At 38.5% G+C, this 22,742-nt stretch overlaps 1 protein-coding gene across 2 annotated transcripts in view; it reads left to right on the forward strand.

Moving 5' to 3' along the window:
- MED13 (mediator complex subunit 13) overlaps window positions 1-22,742 on the forward strand; it is a 49,774-nt gene that overhangs the window by 12,552 nt on the left and 14,480 nt on the right. The window contains exons 4-14 of one of the 2 annotated variants that reach the window (XM_090122597.1): window positions 10,841-10,986; window positions 11,436-11,486; window positions 12,071-12,268; window positions 13,160-13,354; window positions 13,923-14,085; window positions 14,382-14,492; window positions 15,510-16,208; window positions 19,859-20,075; window positions 20,975-21,059; window positions 21,315-21,436; window positions 22,539-22,629. In XM_090122597.1, the coding sequence (XP_089978723.1) occupies window positions 10,841-10,986; window positions 11,436-11,486; window positions 12,071-12,268; window positions 13,160-13,354; window positions 13,923-14,085; window positions 14,382-14,492; window positions 15,510-16,208; window positions 19,859-20,075; window positions 20,975-21,059; window positions 21,315-21,436; window positions 22,539-22,629 (2,078 nt within the window). The remainder of the gene's footprint in view (window positions 1-10,840; window positions 10,987-11,435; window positions 11,487-12,070; window positions 12,269-13,159; window positions 13,355-13,922; window positions 14,086-14,381; window positions 14,493-15,509; window positions 16,209-19,858; window positions 20,076-20,974; window positions 21,060-21,314; window positions 21,437-22,538; window positions 22,630-22,742) is intronic. The other variant, XM_031591517.2, reaches the window with a different exon arrangement.

Genomic DNA, 22,742 nt, shown 5'->3' on the forward strand with positions numbered 1-22,742 from the left:
TTGCTGTTTGAAACCAGCATTCATTATGTCATGGCATCTCTTGGAGTAATTCTATAAAGCTCTCTGCAGCAGCTGGAAAAGCTGATGAAAGCTTTTAAAATAAAATAGCAGCATTTGTTTAATTTGGAAACTGATTCTTTTTTTAAGAAGCTCAGAAGGTCAGCATGCTTGATGAGAATAACTGAAGGAATTGTGAGCTTACCCACAACACCACTTTACCATAAGTGGTTCAGAACTGCTGGAAAAATAGAGGGGAAAGATAAGAAGATCTGCGTAAAACAGTTTTGTTGCAGAAATCTATGTTTTCTACCAGATACCTCAACCACTTGATATTCCAAGTAATGGTTTGTATGAAATAAACCACTAAAGTGAGGGGAGTAATTAACAGATGTGCATATTTTGCTCATCCCTATTAGGAATGCCATTAATTTTGTTAGGTTGTTCAGAGGTATCTGCTGAGGCCTCTGTTGATCCAACAGATGCCCTTATCTTAAAAAACATAACACTCTTTTTGAAGCTGTATTTTTCTTCTTTGCATTTTCTCCATCTTTCTAGTAATAAGAATAGCAATTTTTGAAATCAGTGTTATGAATTTATAAGTGTGTCATACTTGCTTCTTGATGTGGAAAGGAGTCCTTTTTCAGAAGACTGTTTCTTCCTATATGCATTTATTTCCCTCTGACACAACAGTGTTCCTCCTGTGTGGAGGTGGTCGTAGATGAACGTGGCATGTACTGCACGTGTCATGGAGAATAAAGCATTTCTATTCAGGAGGGTTGTGATTGCTTCTCTATATTGCTTGTGTGCATTAAATGCCTATGTCGTTATTAAGAATGAAAAAAGTTACCTGGTAATGATGTTGGAATATCTTTATTCCTCCTTCGGTCCTAGAAAATATGAAATAGTGGGACAGATACAGGAGAAAGGATGAGGTGAGGGAGGATTTTCCCTGCTCTTTGGAGTCAGTGAATGAACATTGCTTTGCTTCATTTCAGCCCTTGTTGCTGTTATCTTTAGTGGCTGCTTTCATCCTCTGTGCTTTGTGTTCTGTGGGACTGTGCTTTGCATTGACTTTCAGAAACCCTGAGTATAGAATCAGTGTGCCTATATAATTTAGAGATGCCTATTATCCCGGGTATGAAATCAGCTACCAGCCTGCTTCAGATCAGAGTTTATGCTACCCTGTACTTTGGGACGTGGCTAGTTACTATGTAGATTGGATTTCTGTGTATTATAACTACAGTTTAGATAAGAATCGTTGTTCTTGTAGACAATCTTAAAAGACTTTGCTTAGAGACTGAATAGTTGATGCTCTTGGCTGCGAAGCTAACTGGCTAACCTCAGTGTGCTGGAGCTAGAGCTGGCTGTGTAGAACCCTAGTCTCACTTCTTCACTTTCTTTCTCTTTGAAACAAGTACAGATAGAGCTCTTTTTTTTTTTCCACATGTGATTGTTCCCACCTGAATGTTGAGGTTTTGTTATCCAGTGTCCCAGGCTTTGACTTGGAGGTTGTGGTGAGATGGGGGAAAAAAAACAAAAAGAAAAAGTTTCTGATAAAGCAAAAAAGTCAAATGTTTGCATTACGGGGTCACAGGCTGCACGTTGACGGGGCTGCAAGGCAATCACCATGAGCTGCTCTTCCCTCCCTCCCCCTGCTTCCCCCCAGTCTAAAACCAGCACTGGGAAAAGTGAGACAGTCATGTATTTGGTGAAATTGGATCTGGCAGTGCAAGTCACGATTGCCATGCCTGAGGAAACTGTTGGAGGTTTTTGAGCATGTTGGTGTTCCACTGCTGTTTATAGAGACAGGGGAATGGAGTGGCCGACTCCATAAAGTGGCTGTGTGTTTGGTGAATGTTTTTTGGTTTTTCTTTCTTTTTTTCTTTGTTGCTGCCCTTAATATGTAAGGAAGCAATTTCCAAAATGTTCAAGAAGGGATGATGGGAGCTACAGGGATAACAGTGGAATAAAAGACTGAAGTAAAGGTTTTGTTAATAGCCCTAGTTGTAACCAAATGGGGAAAAAATCGCTGCAGTGTTTGTCACATCCTTTCTCAACAACTTACTGAGCTTTTGTAATCTACCTTTAAGGTGACCACATATTAAATTACAAAGTTTGCCAAATAAACACATCTTTTTCTTTTCTCCTTTCCAACCTGTTGTGTTGTTACTGTCACGTTCAGAAATAGCCGTGTATGTATTAAATAAAACTCCACACTTTAAGAATATGAGACAGGTCTGTGATCTGCTGCACCCAGCTCTGCCTCTTCTGGTTGGGCTGCTGAAATACCAGCCTTTGGACGAGGCTTTTCCTCCTGCCAGCTGGGTGATAAAATAGCGGCATATACCTAGCATAAATATTATTAGGAAACCTGTCAGAGTAAATGCTATTCTAGGCAAAATTCCTTAATGAAGATTAAATCTGACACTCCTACTGAAAAGTATGAAGGGCCTACGTGGAGCTCATCTGCTGAACTTTTTTAGGTAATAAGTAAAACTTGCTAAATTTTAACATAATTGAAACACCAGTAAGCAAATAATTGAGCAATACTGATTTGGTGGGATTCTTTTTAAATAGTAAACGAGTTGATCTGTTCATGGGGGGGGGGAAGAAAAACCCACAAACACAACACTCCCACCACTTGGAAAAACATAAGCGATAAGCTTATCATAGCTTACAAAATAAAACTTGCTGCACAAGTTTCACAAGTTGTGCTGTTCGACCTTAACCTGGGTAAGGGATTATATAATGCAAGTACAGAACTTCAAGGGAAACGACTGCTGAGAAATATTCCTCGTGTGTGTTTGTGTGTCTATATTTTGTGTATGTATATGTGTATGTATTCACACACACACGTGCTTTTTTTCCTCTGCCTTATCTTACCAAGAGGAAAAGGTAAAAACCAGCCACAGTGGACATCTTTCATGAGCGTGTTGGCAGTTGTGCAGTCCCAAATGCCCATGGCTTGTGCAGGGGAGCAGTTTTTTAATTGGGACGTAGCAATTGCTGCCTTCTTCGGGAATGCTGATAATGTAACAGCAGTTACTCAAAGCGATTGGCCATTGTCTGTTTGGCCTTTGCTGCCCTCAGGACAAAGGGAAAGCAATGCTTCAGCTCAGCTTCCTGCCATGTTCCCCTCTTTGGTGTCTTTCCTGTTTTCTGTGGGGACTGCTTTCAGTAGCAGTGAAATAGTTCTTCTTGCTTCCAGGAGGAGGATGCTCCAAATGACTATTAATAATAATTCTTTTCAGGAGCAGGATGAGGAGATTTGAGTGCTAAAATTCAGATCTTGCTCATACTTGAGAATTAACGTAATTACAGTTATGTTATAACTGTATAAATACAATAACCTGCAGTCGTGGGTTTTAGCTTTATTTCCGTATGTTTAACTTGAAACCTTAATACCTGAAATGAAGTGGCTCTTCTTTGCTACTACTGGAGTATTTTCTGCCATCTTTTAAGTCTGCTCAACTCTTTTTGCTGTGCAAATCTCCAACCTATGTTAATCTTCAAATCAAACAAAGTCAACATTTTTTTTTTTTTTTTACAACAGCTCTAATGAGGCTGTTCTGGCATCGTGTACCGGCAGGAGAGCAGGTGATGTTTTTCCTTTTACTGTAGACAGCTGGAATTGAGAGCTGCTGTAAGTAGGACAGTGCAGGATAAACAGCAGGAGCTGAGAGCATTGATCACATGATTGTCTCTTTGGAATATTGGGTTGCTACAGAGACTACAAGCAGACAAATTTAGCACTTTACATCAGAAAGCAGTTTTCTCTTATTTGGCTTAAGTTACAATGCTAGTTTGGCTCATCAGGAAAAACTGGTAGCAAATATGGCTCTCAGTTTTTAGCTTTCAACAATAAATTCCTGTTTATTTGTTCACTGAGCAATAAGGTAATATAAAAGCCATACAGATACATCAAATTTTGTCAAACAAAAATTTTATAATGCATTTCAGTTTTCAGCTTGGAAAAATCTGGCTTAACAAGATGGTCTCTAAAGGTTTCAGAATGGGGCTGAGCAATTCGCTGAAAGCTGTTGCTTTGAAATAGTGTAAAATCTGGCTGTTATCTGTTTTCCAAATAAATTCTATATTCTTTATAGCACATATATGTTTCCTTGTGAAGCATAAGTTAATTGAGATTTGCATCCTGAATAATGCAAGGATGCTAAAATGTAAGGTGACACCTTTGGTAGTCTCATCTAAGTTCTGAACCACAAACCAGGTATTTTCTTTCTAAATATTACTTATAATTGTTCTACCTGGAGAAATATGCATGTTTTGTGTGCATATACATATCTAAAGTTCCACTTGCATTCTGAAAGAATCAGCTTTGCTTCTATGATTTTATTAGTGTATAAAAAATTTTTTTTTGTTGCAACCCTATTTACAAGGGTGAAGCTCAGCTCATTAATAATGTAATTAATAACTAAATGTAGAAGTCTTTAAGGTGGCTGTGAGTTATTCTGTAATGAGTTACTTACTACATCAGTTTTTGTTGTGGATTACACGGCTGGCTTATGGAATAAACAAATCGATCTGTCTTAACTTCCAGCTAACATCAAAATGTCCTTAGCTATGTGAAAAATATTTTGGAGAGCCTTTGACAGTAGTCATTAATGATGTGCTTTGAACTGGAAGTTTTTCTGCTTAGCTATTAGCTGCGTTTTTTGCTTTGTGTTATCATCAAAATCAGCTTTCTGCTATATTTACCTTCGTGACCATAGGGAGTTACTTGGAGACGCTTAGCAAGACGTTGCTGTGCCATCTTTGTGTCAGTAGTTGGAGAAGCATCTGTGTTTTGAGATACTATTACTTCATGTTAAGAAACAGAATATGTAACTTGCTAGAAAAATGTAGATGTGCATTTGTTTAGAGTTCCTTGAGCTTTCACATTGAGGATATTAGTGCCATTGTGTCTGCTTGAAGTGCAGACTCTGTGATGGGGGCTGATGCAAACCCTGATGTTATGGGGAAACTTGTAGCCAAGGGCAAGAAAGGCATGTTTGTGAACTTGATTAATGATGATTCCAGCTCTTACGTAGCAGTACGACTTTCTGTGATAATGAGTATGTATGTTAGCATGTTCTTCCTGGAGAACTCATCCTCTGTGCTCCTCACCCCCCCAGCATTTAAACAAACAAGCAAAAATAACCCCCCAAAATAAAGCAACAACAAAAAGACAACAAAGAAAGCTCCTAGAGTGTTCTGTAATTGAGATAGACAGGTACACAGACTTATGGGCTTTTTTTCATTTCTTAAATTATAAGACAAAGCAAAAACCCACAACCACCACATATTTTTCATGATTTTTTTTAATGCTGATTTAATAGAACGATCTAATTTTAGTATTTTAATTACATTCATGTTTTGCTTATTACAGCAAATGCATATTTAATTTCCTGTTCCTTTCTAGTCTGAATGAAGGTTTTGGAGTCTCCTAATTCAGCATTATGGCGTGGTGAGCAGAAATTGAAGACTCCACACTTAAAATAGCAGTGAAGGTGTGAATGTGGCAGCATGGGAAGCTGCTCTGCATCAGTGCATTACGGGTTATTCCTGGAAGATGGATATAGTCCCTGAAAACTATTTTGAGCAAGCACTTACAAAGGCAGGGTGATAGGTGGGTTGTGTTGAGGGAGTAGCTCCTGTTGTGTTCAGTGAGCCCAGACATCCTCAGGTGGCTCAACAGCTTTGCTCCTTTTCCACAATGAAAAGCCTGAAGTGCTGCCTGATGGATGACAGAAGGTAGAGCAGAGATCAGAGTACAGTGGTAGTGCAGGTTGAGCATGTGCTCAGGTACACAATTCCTCCAGACTTGCTCTTTGGCAGTTGTTTTGTTTTCTGTTCTACCCTGGTTGCTGCAGTGTTGTTTTTCAATGAAGTTAAAGGGGGAAAAACACAAACAACAGCAAACTAACCTAAAAGCCCCAACAAAAACAGACAACTGGCTAACCAAAAACCAAATAACTGAATATGAAAGGATTTTCTTTCAGAAATATTTGGTTATTTAATTCACTATAGAAAGCAACTGTTATCTTTTAAATAGAAACTTCTTGATACTGAAGTTTATTTAAATAACATACCACCCATGGTTGGCTGTGATGAGGAATAACTGCTGGGAGATGCTTTCATTTAGGCAGATAGAATGCATTGGTTGGGAGTTCCCTGGGCAGTTGCTGCTGTGAACCGTTGTCAGCCAGTCACAGTGCAATGATTTGTGGTCAAAACAGCCTGAAGTTTCAGGTTTTTGGCCACTACATTCTGATTTTTAGCAAACATAACAGAAACAGTGAAGCATATTAATAGGATATTAACTCTATCTGGTGTGTTTGTGCTCCTGAATGAACTCTTCTTCCCAACTGAAAAGTAATTGTGTAAGTCGTTAGTTCTGGGAGAGTAGCTGTAGCTTTGCAGTGTCCATTTTCCTCATCCACAAAATGGGAATAGAAAAATACATAGTGAGAATATGGTAGGTATTTTGGTAGGCTGGAAGCACTCTGGCATGGTCAGCTACTTGGTTCAGCTCCGAAGTAATTTAGAAAGAAAAGTGGTGGTAGTTATAAAAACAAAAGCATTCACACTTTCAGTGGAAACATTTGGATGCTTTCTTGAATTTAATATCAAATGTGCTGTAGGTTTTCTTTTTCTTTTTTTTTTTAATTGGAGACTTCCTCATTGCTTCTGATGCTGTTGCAGTCTCTTTGCCTTTCAGCACTGTGCTGACTTGATGTAATCCACTGAAGTGTGGATTAGGGAAGTTCTGGTGCAGCTGACGTGTGTGAAGCATTTTGAAGATATATAACTACAGAAGTACTAACATGGAGGGGAAAAAACCAGACCCAATTATCTTTTTTCAAGGAGATACATTCATATTTGCTAATGGAGATGCAGAGGCATCTATATGCACTTCTTTTGTGTGCTTTCCCCTCTTTTTCCTTCCACTTCTCTTACAAAAGTGAAAGTGGAAATTTATTGAAATTATCCATATGAATTTCAGTTGCTTTTCACATAATCTTCCATCTCTGAAGGATTTTACTTTTTTCATTCATCAGGAATGCTCATTCTGATGATGTTTTATAATTCAGTGACCAGTTACCAATATTGAAGACTGGCTGATAAGTATTAACATTCTATGGTTAGGTCTTCCCTGAAATTAACTTGATGTTCAGGGTTGGGCAAGATGATGAGATATTCGGGCAGAATTGGGGTTTTGTTTTCAGAACTTTATTTAAAATTCTGTGCACTACTCTTACATATACACGTGTGGCAAGGCGTGATCATAGTGTAAAACTAACAGAAAGCAAGTGGAATGTGAACAGGAGCTTTAAGGCAAGCTTCTGGTGTTGGGAAGGGATGTCTGTCTGCACCTCAAGAACTGCCCTCTGCACATACAACAAGTTCTGAGCACTGTGGTACAGCTGTTCTTTATACTGCAATCATGAGATGCCCTGCACAGGTTATCTAGTGGTCTTTTGAGCTACTTAAAGAAACAGACAAGTCTGCAAATAGAAGCGTAGGATGAACTCTGTATTGATGGGCAGGAAACCACCAATTTTCTCACTGTTCTTGTGTGCTTGACTAAATTGTAAAGGCAATTTGCCTATTTACCCTTAAGTGAAATGCTTTTTGACCAATTAAGTGGACTTGCTAATTACTGTGCTTTTTTTGTTTGATTAGGATTTTTGGCTGCAGTGTGAATCACTGAGAACAGGAGAGGAATTTAGAGAAATAGTGGGATCTTTTTAATAGCTTTTGGAAGGGTTTGAGGAGAGTCCTCCAAAGCTGAGGTTGAGGCAGCAGTGAATCTCTGGAAATGCAGAGAACTGGAGAATGTGCAAATGTGTTAAAAACCTTAACAAAGAGCAAGCGTGCTTGGAGTATCTTGCTTAGTCTGTAAAATGGAGTATGTAGGGACTGCTGGTAACTTAGAGCTCTGGTTCTGTTTCCTACCACCATTTCTCCACCCCCTTACAAAGAGCTTCAGTATGTTTCTGGCTTTATTATTGTATTTCTTGTGACTTTTTTTTACAAGCACCAGTATTTCCTATAGCTTTGTAATATCACAGTACCAACGATGTTACATGTGAAGAAAGGGTTTCTGAGCAAGACTAGTTATGACAAAAAATTAATGCTGTCTTTGAGTACGTGAAGTGTTAGTTTTACCCTTCACTTTAACCTTTAGATAAGAAGATTTGTGTTTTCAGGAGATAGCATGTGGAAATCTTTCCCTTAGCTCATGTTTAAGAAGCACTGTTTTGCTGTATTTCTACTACATAGCAGTTTTATTCTGTTGTGCATGAAATAACATCACTGCAAATACGGAGGCAAAAATCAAAGGTGATGTGCATAGCTTTTATTTCATGTTTAGATTATTCACTAATTCTAGTTATAGATTAATGTTCAGGTTTGCAAGAATCAGTGGTAGCATAGCAGGTCTGCTTTTCCTCCCATACAAACAGCTTGCTTGCAGTTTTCATGCCAAAGCAGTTTGAATGATGTTGGTAACAACAATGGCTACTGTCTTACTAATGAAATTTTGATGGAAACTTCCCACCTGCTGAATGTGGGAAGGAATGCCTTTTTTTCTTTTACTATGTAAAAAATTCTTGGTTTGTTTTATGTGGCTTTTGCATGATGACCTTGAATTTTTGCTTCTATTTAGGTATGGTTTTGCAGCATAATGAATTGACATGCTTCTGTTATCATGCTGATGCTTCTCTTTGTCTTGGTTTATCTGAATTCTCTCAGATAATAGTACAGATGTCTGCCCTTTATCTGTGTAATAATGTAGAGCTAACTAGAGACATAGCTTAATCCCATTTAAAGTGTATTTAAAGAATATGTGCTTTTATTTTTAACTCTTCCTCCTGTATGCTAAGCTTCTGAATTGGTATCTGTCACTTGGGACCGACAACACTATCCACTATCTCAGTTTAAACCACCCAATATTTTTCAAGTAGAATTCAATTGGACGAGATCAGTCTTCAACTATTTGCATAAGGATTAAAGTTTAATGAGATTTCTATATAGGAATTCGGTGGTGTTTGATAACCATGTGGATTGGCTTGAACTTGAAATCATCAAGATGATGCTGAGCTCCAGCACCACAGGATTTTGTCAACTATCTTTATTGGGATTCCTGGGCAGTTTTTCATCTGCAGGGAGTAGGTTGTCCTGAGCTGGATTACTGAAGCAATTATGCTAAGTAGTTGTCAATGAATAGTGATAATTCTTTTGTATGTCTGGATCCTGGCTCTTTTTGTTCTTTAAAAATAAAAGAAATAAAATTGAAGAGCAGGTCAACATACTGTCACAGGTTTGATGCACCTTGAAAATGGTCGTGGTGCAGTCAAGGCAAACTCCCATAGAGGTTTCTGTTGGTTCACTTCATGGCCTGCAGCTTTCAGTTACTGTAATAAAAAAATATTGTGCTTCACTTGCTCTTCCTCCTCAAACAGCTTGTGGGTTTTCTCATCCTTGAAGAGTTTTAGGTCCCTAAATTTAATCTGTTGATAGTCAAATTCGTGTATTTTACACTGCAGTGGTGGTCTTGTTGCAGTGCCCATCCTGGTGGCTGCTCTTTGGGGTGTGGATCAGTAAACCAACTTATCTCTGCTATCATAGACTGAACAGGCTGTGCCAGTTTCAGAAATATTTTTCCCCATACAGTTTAGTCTCTTACCATCTTCCTCCTGCTGGAGGAAATGCCTTGGCAATGACACTCGTGTATCTGGTAACCACGCCTGTGCAGGTTTTATTTTAATAGGGATACTTCAGTTCTTCCATGGCCTGGGGACTTTTTTATTCAGTTGACATAATCTAATTTTATTTTTGGGGCAAAAGGTGATGTTGCATTCATACAGTCTTTTTAGGGTACGGTAGTTCATGAAGTGTCTTTCTGTTTGACCTTGCAAAAATGCACTGCCATCTGCTATTTTGACTCGCTTCATTTAGTCTGTTTCCCTTGACCTGTATCTTTTCTTTTCCTGAAACTGAGCAGGTGCTTGATGCTGCCCTCCTTAAAGAGAGAGATTTATTTTCTGATCAGTAGTTTATGACGGATTTTTTAAGCTTCTCCTTGACTTTCATCCTTCTTTTATTGAAACGTTGGCCCTAATCTGATGTCCTATGTGAACAGCATCTTCTTACTTTTAACACCTGTCTTCCTATGGGCATCTATTGGTGTGTCACACACTTGAGATAACTTATAGCTATATAACTCAAATTGTCATGAATACATATATATATTTAAGTGATTTTTTCAGATGTAACTGTGTACTTAGATACACTATTTCTGCAGCTTGCTCACTGGGTTCTGCTTTTCTTTCCTTCCCAATCTTTGCCTGCCATTTAATTAAAATATATATAAATGTTAAAATATAAATTCTGCTGACTGAATCTGTGGCAAGAGGACTAGATATGACCTCATTAAAATTAATGAATGTTCAGAAATACATTTGCAGCTTTTAAATAAATACACTATACAAATATTGTCAGAGTTTACTTTTGATTGATTTGCAAAAAGCAGAGTTTAAATTTCTTCCAGAAATCAAAATATGAAGTCTCAATCTAAAGAGACTGAAAACTTAGCATCTCCTGTTTGATCAATCTTCCTGATTGATCTTTGGTTTTATCTTTAAACTGAAATACTTTGTAAGTACTTCAAGGAATGTGTATTTAACATAGAATGGATTTTTTTTTTTTTTTTTTTTTTAGTGCTAATTAAGTAAGACTTCTGGAATGAAATTCTTTCAAATTAGTGAAAAAACTTATCAATCTGCTGTTTTAAGATATATATACACACACTTAGGATTTGTTTTCTCTCTCTCCCCAGCGAGCACTTGTCCTGCTCATTCACCTTCTTCTTACATGGGGATAGTAATGTTTGCACCAGTGTGGAGATCAGTCAGCATCAACCTGTGTACCTGCTTAGTGAAGAACACCTCACCCTTGCCCAGCAGTCTAACAGCCCTTTCCAAGGTAGGTTTTCCTTATCACTAATGTCTGTTGGAATAAATCGGTCCTTTGAGTTGTTCAGAATGAGGATTTCTGATAGAGGATGGGAGTGGGAGCAGGATGTTACATGTTGTGTTCTACTCAAACGTCTGCTGTACTGACATAGCTAGTGAAGTCATTTGGTCTATCTCAGATCTTCTGCAGGTGGATGATTTCCATATTCCTCTTCTGGCATGTTGCCCAATAATGTGATTTATGGCACAGTAAATTTAATTTCCAAGTACTGTCCTATTGGTGACTTGAATATTTAGCTTTTTCAGCAGTGTTTTCAACATGCTTTATAACCCCCACCTACCTTCCTCGACTCCTATTTTAGAAGTCCATTTCTGCCCTGACTTTAAGTAATCTATTCACTCCCCTTCCCCCTTTTTATTTGGCTCTCCCTTGCCTGTAAATTCCTTTGGTTCCACCAGCAGATGCAGGCTATGCTCTCGAAGACAAAGGAGCGATGGGGCCTGAGTCTGGTTAGTGGGCTGTTTGATCATTCCCTGTGTTAGACACACTTATGTTGGCTACAGAAATCACTTCTCCTGCATGACCACGTGCTGCCCTTGTTTATTAAATGCTCATTGTCCAAACTTGCTTTCTTTGAATGCAATTTAACAGCAGCTGTGCTTTCCTAATATGGACAAGACTAAACATGAAACAGATTACTTCCTTCTATACATGTGGCATTGTTGTAACAGTACCCAGCAGAACAAAAGGATGGGGAAACACCTTAACTCTGTCAGAATTTGAGATGGTCTTCTTTATCCCCCCTATGTATTGCAGAGTCTTTGCTGGTCAAGATCAAAACTTGATTGCTGCTTGTTTAAACAGATTAATTTGTAATTGTGGTAACTTGATTCTTACAGTACATGTACATTTAACAGTGCATACACATTGCCTACAACTTGTGCCATGTAGTAAAATGTGATCAGGTTGCATTCTGACTTGCCAGTGGTAAGTTGTTAATTTGGTGTGGCTGAAATAACACTAATGCTGTTTTAATGGGCAAGTGCAAATTTTGGTTAGATACAATCTAATTTATTTCTGTTTATCTTTTTAGTTATTCTAAGTCCCTTTGGATTAAATGGCACGCTCACAGGGCAGTCATTCAAGCTCTCTGATTCATCTACAAAAAAGCTTATTGGTGAATGGAAACAATTCTATCCTGTCACTTCAAACTTGAAGGAGGGGTCTGAAGAAAAACAAGAAGATATGGATTGGGAGGATGATTCTTTAGCTGCTGTTGAAGTCCTTGTTGGTATGTCCTCTCATTACCTTTTAATTACTGAAATTAACAGGTTAGGTTTGAAATGGGGTCACGTTTGCATTCAAAGCTTTTATTCTTTTGCAACTTTTTGTGACCATTTTGATCTTCTGGTTTATTCTCAGGCCTGGCTAAAATGAATGGCTACTTAAATTGGGTTCTGCAGACCTAGTGGGTGAGGAGTTTTAGTTTGTGCCCTTAGAAACGAAACTGTTGATTTTATATTATAAACAAAACAAAAAAAAACCCAAAACAAACAAACCACTAGACTATCACTGTTGGCATCTGAGATGCATCAAAAGCATGTTGTGCTGTTTCAGAATCTGTGCAAATTCAAACAGAACAGACATGCCTTTCAGGGATTTCTTCAAAACCACAATCCTAAAGAACTTAATGTACTCAGGCACTGCATTTATCTGCTGCTGTTCCTAAAGTGTAAGCTCCTGGGACACAGTAGTTTGTTTGTCTACGGTGGGCTATTGACCTTTGATTTGCCAACTAATGTAATCATTTCTCTGCTACAAGCTTGTATTGCAATGGTAGCTGGAAACCGTTATGTTGATGGGGATAGGAATCTTGTCAGTTTTATATTATGCTTAAAAAATGTTGTCTTCAGTTTTCTTTATTTATAAAAAAAGATAAACACAAGTAGTTGTATGCATATGACAGGGTTGTCTCTGGCTATACAAAAAAAGTGAATTTAAAAAATTCACTCACCTAAATCTTCCATATAATAAAGCAAAGCGTAAAGTAATGATGATAGACTATTTGTGCAAGGTAGGTAAATTTAAGAGCAGCTGGTAAGGTGATCCTTCTGTTGGCTATCTTAAATGTAAGTTGTTGGTAAACAACTGTAAAATAGGCCTGCTTTTTCTTCCTTCATAGCTGGTGTGCGAATGGTGTATCCAGCGTGCTTCGTCCTAGTTCCCCAAACAGACATCCCTGCTCCTAGCACTGTTGGGACGTCTCACTGTTCAACTACTTGCTTGGGTGTCCACCAAGTGCCTGCTTCCACACGAGATCCTGCCATGTCCTCAGTAACTCTGACTCCTCCGACATCCCCTGAAGAAGTTCAAACAGGTACAATGCAACTAGCTTCTTGTGGACGCTTTGATGGCTTCTTCTTTAGATGAAGCTTTTGTACCTGATGCTGTGTAGTCTAGTACTTTCCTCCTCTGTGTGTGTGGTGTGTATCTAAGCATTTTGGAGCAGCTTTATAAGCATCATTGTGTAGCTCAGAAATTGGCAAGATGGCATTCAGCCTTTTCACAGTCCTTGGACATTCCTTTGTAGTTGAGATCCCAGTAGGCTGTGTGTGAGCAGTGAATATAGAAATAAATCTGCTTTAAGTCAAAGCAGGTAAGGCTTAGCAGTTGTTTCAGACAGCTTTACGAATAGTGTTGGTTTTTTTTTTGTTTTGTTTCTCTTCAGAAGAGGGATGTGTGAGCAGTTTGTGGTGGGGGGGTTGTGGGTTTGGGTTTTTGTCTTTTTTTTTTCCTGCTATACTTAAATTTTCTGTCTGTTTTGATTGCCTATAATTGAAGAAGATGCTTATTTTCCCTGATGTTCCAGTGTTAGTTGAATTGAAAGTGGTTGTGAGCATATAACTTCATTGCCTAAAACTTTTTCCTTTGTTACTGCTTTTCAGTTGATGCTCAATCTGCCCAGAAATGGGTGAAGTTTTCTTCAGTTTCTGATGGATTTATCTCTGACAGTACTAGCCATCATGGTGGCAAAATACCTAGAAAACTGGCCAATCAGGTGGTGGACAGAGTTTGGCAAGAATGCAATATGAACAGAACACAGAACAAGTATGTACTCTCCCTTCATGATACAGAGGGAAATGTGGTATTTTGTATGTGTTGTAGAAAGAAGCTCTGGTAAATATGCTGTGCCTGCTAGTAGAAGGTGTTTTTCTTCTTGTTATAACATTCTGAAGGAGTTAATTTGTTCCTAACTAGTGGATTGCCTATCACTTAAGTTTAATGCGTTCATAAATGGTTATTTATAATTTCTTTGTTGAATCCTGTGTCACAAAACTGTTCTTGAGGCTTGACAGAAGATGATATGTGCTGATCTCAAATAACTCTCCCATACTGAATCATAGGCGGAAATATTCTGCTACATCAAACAGCTTGTGTGATGAAGAGACAGCTGACAAGGTAGCATCCTGGGATTTTGTTGAAGCCACACAGAGGACAAATTGCAATTGTTCAAGGTATGGTACTCGGCAGACTCATAGTTTATTTCAGCAAAGTTTCACTCTGGTAGAATGTTTAGGTGACTGAAGTGTTGCATAGGCTCAAAACTGTTCTGATTTAAATTGTTACAGTTATTACCTTGCAAATTGAGTATTATTTAGAATATTCAAAATTAATGTCTGGAGGGTGTAGCATGTTGAAAGAAATGCATTTTTCTCCTTTATTGAAATATGTTTTAGCTTTCTGGCTTCAACGTGAACTGTGTATTTTGTAACTTTCCTAATAGAAGAGTGGCAGAGTACCCTGACCCTAAGGATGTGCATGTAGTTCAGTGGCATAATCCTACATGCTTAATTCTAGGCTTTGTTATTTTGTATCACTCATTCTGTTGGATCATCTTGAAAGTTGGTCTCTTGAACTGGAAGTTGAAATGTTTAATCTCAAGTGCATTTATACTGGGGAGGAGGGAAAGAAAGAACCAAACTAACTGTATTAATGCAGTGGAGGCATGAAACCTTTCTCAGGGGTAAATAGCTACAAAAGGTGCAAAATATTTTGTAGCTTTTGTGGGACTGACAGCTTGACTTCTAACTCCTTAATGCAGGGGCTTGCACAACACTATTGGTTTGCATTGGTGCTTGAATCCAGGAAGTTACTTGCTAATTCTTGGTTTTTTTTCTATTGATTCAGCAGTGTTGGTGGAAGTTAAAAGCAACATTTTGTTCATATATCTATCTATTTCTGTTAATGGAAGACGATATTTTAGAAATGCCTTTGAGGATTATGTGCGTGTTGGGCTCATAAGACAGCTTTTCCCATTTTTTAAGTTGGTGTTCTGAGATATTGCAGTGATACTCTAGTCATTCAAATTAAGTTATGGTCAGAGGCAGCTTCATTTCAGAATGGTATCGGTTTCAGACTTCTATAATCGCACGTTTAATGACTTAGAAGCCAATTCTTACCTAGTGAAAAAGTTATGATAGGCATATTTGAAAGATTAATGTGAAGTCTTTTCCCCTGTGTTAATTCTGCAGGCACAAAAATCTCAAACCAAGGAATTCAAGTCAACAGGGGCAGGCACCACCTGTGGGCCAGCAGCAACAAGCAGCTCCAAAGCACAAGACAAATGAGAAGCAAGACAAAGGGGATAAACCACAAAAACGCCCTTTGACTCCTTTTCATCATCGTGTATCTATCAGTGATGATGTTGCCATGGAGGCAGATTCGGCAAGTCAGAGGCTTGTGATAACTGCACCAGACAGTCAAGTGAGATTTTCAAATATCCGAACTAATGATGTAGCAAAGACTCCTCAGATGCATAATGCTGAAATGCATAATGCTGAAATGGCAAATTCACCTCAGCCACCACCGCTTAGTCCTCACCCGTGTGATGTAGTTGATGAAGGGGTAACTAAAGCTCCTTCTACTCCTCAGAGTCAACATTTCTACCAGATGCCAACACCAGATCCCTTGGTTCCCACAAAAGCAATGGAAGACAGACTCGATGGCTTGTCTCAGCCTTTTCCAGCTCAATTTCCTGAAGTTATAGAGCCTACGATGTATGTTGGTACTGCAGTGAATTTGGAGGAAGACGAAGCTGATACTACATGGAAGTATTACAAAGTTCCAAAGAAAAAGGATATGGAATTCTTACCACCTCAGCTTCCAAATGATAAGTTGAGAGATGATCCAGTAATACCTGCTGGACAGGAGAACATAACATCAGTTACAGAGTAAGTAATACTTTGTTACAGTAATAATGTGAGAAAGTGAGGAAAGTGAAAGGCCAAAGGCAGTAGTTTCTCCTAGTAAACAAGCTTGACACTAAAGCATAATTCTGCTCTCATCAGCTTGAGCAGCATTGCTGAATGAGCCTTGTTTTCAGTGCTGTCTGTCCGTAAGAATGTAATACTTGTGAGATGTGGGCACGAAGCACAGTCAAATATGTGGTAAGACTTTCCAGCTTTTCCTCGTTAGAACTCTGAATTAGCAGATGATAATGAACATTATGTTTCTGCTCAAAGATTAATCTGTAGCCAAATTATGCCTGGTTGGGACTCACGGTCCCAAACAGTTCTGCTCTTGTCTTTATTCTTTAATTTTGAAAGCTGGTTATTTAAATGACTGCGAACAGTGTAGAAGCTAATCTGCTTTCCTGGAAGACATTAACTCTAATATGGATGACAACTACTTTCTTATACCAGAAATTTCTCAAGAGTATATAACATATAAACGTGTTGTTGCTGTGACTTGGGTTTGTTGTTCAGCAGGTTTAAGGCCTTGAGGTTATCATTCAAATGGAACAAGTGACCAGTGTTGTCTGCTCTTACTGTTTTGGGCCTCAGATCATATGGAAAACCCCCATTCATTAAATGAAGCATGTTTAAATTGAGAGTCATGCTAGTTCCGTCCTAAAACCACAGGCTTGAAGCTACAGGAAATGTGTCTGGGATCTTCAAATTCTTTTTATTTTTGCTTAAGCTGATTTTTTGGTGATTTATTGTCTAAGTGTTGATAAACTGTGAAGCTTAGAGGCAATTGAGGAAAAGCAACAATAGTGTTTTTCGTGTTAAAACTTGTATTGATTCCATCAAAGCAGGGGTGTAGCTGTGTGAGTTTTGTTTATTGCAGAATGAATCAATGTGTTTTTTCTTTCCCAGTTAAAGCAAAAAAAAAAAAAAAAAACAAAAACCAAAAAAAGCCCAACAAAACAACCCTATAACAACCACCGACAATAATTAAAAACAAACAAAAGCCAACAACAACAACAACAACAAAAAAACAGCTTACCAGAATCCCCCCAAGCCTTTTGCCTCTGTGTTGTCTCCTTTGCTGTCAAACTGCTTAAGAAATTCTTCTTGTCATCCCTCTTACCTCAGTTCCTCGTGAAGACATGTAGCTTGAAGTGGGAATGCTGCAGGATAAGGGTGGTAATGGGAAGCAACAGGTGCTGATAGGGCTGTAAATAGTTGTGTAAACTGTACTGATGCAGTTGTAGGTGCAGAGGTGACAAACTTTGGTTTAGAGGTCTGATCTGTGGCCAAAAAAACTCGTTGTGAGTGCACCAAGAATTGCTTCTGCCAACTCAATTGCCGTTGATTATTTTGATCCAGAATTGTGGTTTTGTTCAGGTTAAAGGAGAATCTCAGCATCACTGATATCAAATTGAGTTCCATTCCCCCCCCCCCAGGACGCGGTGTGCTTAATTTGTGATAGAGCTGAAGCAGCTCCTTGCAAGGCTGAAAATTGGTGTGGTTTTTCTGTTTTGCTGCTGGCAGTGGAGAGCTACAGAGAGCAGTTGTGTTGCATTTGCTGCATAGGAAAGCTGTGAGAAGAGATACATTTGCTGTAGCTGTTGGTCTGTTGTCATACATGTGTTCTAAGCCATATCTTCCAACTGTTAAGAGTTTACATTAGCTAGGGTTTTGTTGTTTGGTTTTTTTTGCAGCTTTTTCAAGATGTGAATTTATAGGATTTTAGCATTTTTCACCCCTGAATTAGTTCCAGCCAGTCAAAGACATGCTTAACTTAAGCATTTTCCTTTTTCTGTTCAAGAAATGGTCTTTCCTTGCATGGTCTGTAGTTTAACAATTTATTAAGTGTGTGTGTGTGTATTTTCTCCTGGAATATTTTACCATTAATTTCTTTCCCTCTGCTTATCACAAAATACTGGAAGCTGCTGCTCGCTTCTGCTGTGTACTTTTCTTGGTGTTTAATTCCTTGTTCCTAGAAAGCTGTCTTCCATCTCTGCCTTCTGTGGGATTTATAGAAGATGAAATGCTCAGCTCTGAGTGCTACTCCATACATAAATGCCAATGGTTCTTGACATGAAGCCACGCTCATTGCGCTGTTGGCTGGGGGTAATGGTGGTGTTAAAGATTTTATTGGGGCTGTTGCCACGACCAGCAGAGATGGATTTGATGTTGTTGGCTGTGAGGTGTTTCTTTGGAAAGCTTATTTCTAGGAAGGCTTGACAGAGTAAAACTGCATCTGTGTCCTTTTGCAGACTACTTAAGTTGACAGGGATGTACGAGGCAGTGAGGAAGCTCTTCAGGAATAACCATGCATCTTTCTTTACAAAATTTCAAGGTCTATGTCTTTGAATTGTTCTGTAACACTTGCTTTCTGGTCTCCTAAAGGAGAAATGTAAGCCTTATTCTGATCTCCAGATAGTATCTGCATAGTATCTAGGCAGTCAAAACCAAGCCCTGCTAACTGTGAGGGGCATTAGTTTCCTCTGGGATAGCATTTCCTTCTAAGTAGTGGCTTAAGTGAGTAAAGAATAGATGAGCTGGAACCTGTGTTTGGACTCGAAGTACCTGTGATCTCATTCTTGGAAAATGCCTTTTGATTTAATGTGTGAAATCCCTGTGAATGCTTCTTACTGGCTGTTCTGTGTCAGTCTGGGGTGAAGAGGGTCTCTGAGCAAGAAGAAATTGTACAGCTGTGTTTGTGTGACAGTGCTGGAATGATTGTCTTGTTGAAAAAATGCCTTCCTCCCATGGTACCTCTTGTGCACTGTGATATATAGAGTAGAAGATAGAGAGGCATAATCTGTAGCTAATATTCATAACATGGCTTTATATTTCCCAAATTCTTTTTGCTTGTGCAATATTACATTGGTGAAACCAATAAATGTTGCAAAAACTTAATTTGTGTACTTATCGACTCCATTTTTGGCTCCAAGTATGACAAGAAGAAAAATGCTGACAGTGAGAAATCTGTTTATTAGTAAATTAGATATTGGTGTGCTGTGACCTTCATGTGGTACTTACAGAACTGACATAAATGACCACTAAACGTAGCAGCATTTGTTATTTCTTGGGATTTTTGGATAGCCTGACTTAGTTTCCAACAAAGCACTGATGTGCATTGTTTGTTGGTTAGACACAGCCAGGTGTTATTGGAAAGGCTGACATACTGTCTTTCTGTCTATAATTAAATGCTTGGGAATTAAATTCTTAAAATATGGAAAACTTGAGCCACTTCTTTCTGACCATTTGTTTAGATGTGGATGGGGAATGGCAATAAGTAATTTTCTAACCTGGTGAGTTTCCTTTAGTGGCAATGGACTGTTTAATCCATCTGTACTTCATAATAAATGACAGCTATAGCCTGGGATGAATTACTAATCTTTATCTGGGTTGACAATGCTTGAGGAGAGCTGGTCAGAATGAGTCACAGTGCTGGATCTGACGTGTGTATGGAGGATGAATTACATGACTAATGATTTTGTCTTCTTCCCAAAAAGTTTTTTGAAGCTGGAGTGGAAGGGAAGAAAGGGGGAAGGAAAGATGAAGTTGCTTTTGTAAAGGGTTGCATGACAGCAAAATTATTTGCACATTAGTGATAAATAATATCTTGTCCTTTTTCATCTGCACAGATTAATGGTGCAATGTAGGAAGCCTTTAAAGGTTTCGGATGAACTGGTGCAGCAGTATCAGAGTAAAAACCAGTACCTAGCAGCAGTAGTGTCAGAAGCTGACCAGGAACCTGAAATTGATCCTTATGCCTTCGTTGATGGTGACGTGGAGTTCTTATTTCCTGACAGCAAAAAAGACCGACAGAACATCGAGAGGGAAACTGGGAAGAAACACAAGGTAAGGGAGTGAGAATGCATATCAGAGATTGAAAAAAATTGCTTTAGTCACTAAATACAGTTTTAATCCTTCTCTTATATGTTAAGAAGTACATTTAAAAACATGTATTCAAGCAGAAGTAGCCAGTGAAAGCAAGCAGCATTCCCTCAATGACTGCACGCTGGTGGTGCTGCTGCACTGGGGCTGATGGCTTGTGCTAGGAGAACACAGCTGAATCCCAACTGAGACGTGCTTATCTAGAAATGGGTGATAGCAGGTGCTTGTGCAAGAGGCTAAAACCAAGGCAAATGCTTTGTTCTTGTTTGGAAAGGTTGAGGGTAGCTGGGGTGAACTCTGAATAGTTGCCTGGGAAGAGGATTACTTTTTTTTTTTTGTATTTTAGCCAGTACTGACTAGCTGAGGCTGTATTTAAAGCAGAAGGACCACCTACATCCCTACACCTCCAAAAAGGGAGAAAATACAGCTGTGCTGGGAGGTTGCATATGAAATGAGTTCGCTTATTAGGACTTTATCACATGCTCTCCTGGTATTGAGAGTTTCATTAATAATTACCAGTATAATTAATTTATAACGTTTGATATATTGTGCTTTTTTCAATGAGGTGTTATAGTAAGAATCTTCAGCTTGCTTTTTAAATTTTAAGTGTTTATCCCCAAGACAAAAGTTACAAATTATTTCTTATCTTTGCTCTCCCTCTGTGTGTTGGTAGCACTGTGTATTGCAGACTTCCTTTTCCCTGAGCAAGTACTGCTAACCAGACCCTCAGGCTACACCTTACTGAGCTAGAAGGCTAATGAGAACCTGATCCTTCTGGTACATGCAAGAATTCCCATAGGGAGATGAGGTGTCCTTCACCCAAACTGATTTTAAGCAAACTTTTCTACATTTTTCTATAATAGGCTGAGGACGGTACGTCTGGTGTTACAGTTCTATCCCATGAAGGAGAGGATGCTATGTCTTTGTTTAGTCCTTCTGTCAAACAAGGTAAAGAGGCTTTTTTTTTTCTTGTAATTGGTTCAGAATCTGTTCAGTAACACACTTTACTTGTTGAACCTTGCAAATAAAAGATGGCTATAAAATCCAAATGAAATGAAGTCGTAGGGATCTCACTTACGTTCTCAGTAGCTCAGTATACTCGAGTATCTTACATGTTTTTCTTTTTGGCTGTCAAAATAGTAATTGAAATGTGGTTTAGTTTTGTTTATCACCAGTGTTTCTGCAATCTGTTGTTCTTTATAGATGCCCAACGTATTGCTGCTCATGCTCGCACTGCATCAACCAGCCTGATCCATGAAACGGACTTGGTGGTCTCTTACACTGACCTTGACAATCTCTTCAATTCTGATGAGGATGAACTAACAGTAAGTGATGTGCAAAAGTAATGGCAGCTACTAGACAAAAAACTGCAAGGAATGTGTATGTGTTGGTTTTTAAGAGGTTGCAACACATGTGAATAAGCAAGTGTCGTGAATTCTCTATAGCAGACACACTGTTCTGATTGATGCATACAATCATTTCTGATACATGAGATCAAAAACTTGTTTATATCGTTACTACACAGTCAGTATATGCCTCTGACATTCATATCTCTAGTTATAGTTTCACAGATCTGGCAGTGATCCTGATGCTCTTTTCCTGTGGCCTAGGTACTGTTTAACTTGTCAATATAGGTGATACTGAAACGTAACGCAAACATTAAGGAAAATAGGAATTTAAATGTGGACGTTCTGCTGAATAAGATGCTTCATTGCGGTAGTTATTTTCTAAGTGCAGTTTCTTTTGCAGTCTCCAATGGCTCTGAATTCATTATCTTTACAATTCTGTTTCAGTACTGTTAGTAATCAGTTGTCTTTTTTGAGTTGGACTTTGTTCTGTTAATAAATCTATATTCCCTTACTCAAACAAAATACCCATCAGCTTGAATGGGAGCTGTGTGAAGGATCTTAATAGCCATCAAAGGTCATTACTATATAAAGCATAAAGCAAGTGTATTTGCTTTTCAGCATGGAGACTCTTATTTTTTTGTAGATTACAGTACTGTCTAAACATTGTAAAATATCTTTTGTTTTAATTTCAATGCCTTTTCTTCCCTCTACCTCTTGTTCTAGCAATTGTTTCTCTATTCTATTCCTATTCATGTGGTAACATCAGTAATGCTAGCATGGCTTTGGGAGTAGTATGTTTTATCTGAGAGATTGGAGGTAGCCCTATTTAGTTGTTAATGTCTGCTTAACAGGCTGAGAGTTACTTTGTAACTGGGTGTTCATTTCAATAGCATTGTGATTTTACTGGAGAGCATTCTGAGCACTACCCCAAATACTAATGTGAGGTTTCTGGCTTATTTTATTTTGTTTATAGTCCCAGCTTTGCATGTCCACTACATGTGAAAGTTGCTGTTAGCAGGAAAAATGAATGCATCTGTGTCTGAAATGATTTTATTACAGTACTTCCCTTCTTTCCTAGCCTGGATCTAAAAGAACAGTGAATGGTGCTGATGACAAATCCAACTGCAAAGAGGCAAAAGCAGGAAATCTAGATCCACTGTCATGCATAAGTAAGCTTTATTTTCTTCTCTAATTAGAATACTAGTTTTAAACATTTAATTGCTAATATGCTATGGGAATTTGGAAGCATATGCTTCCTTTGCCCTGAAATATTAAGACAAAG

Source organism: Phasianus colchicus, chromosome 21, assembly GCF_987193195.1.
Source record: "Phasianus colchicus chromosome 21, bPhaCol1.hap1.1, whole genome shotgun sequence".
In the NCBI taxonomy this organism is placed as follows: domain Eukaryota; kingdom Metazoa; phylum Chordata; class Aves; order Galliformes; family Phasianidae; genus Phasianus; species Phasianus colchicus.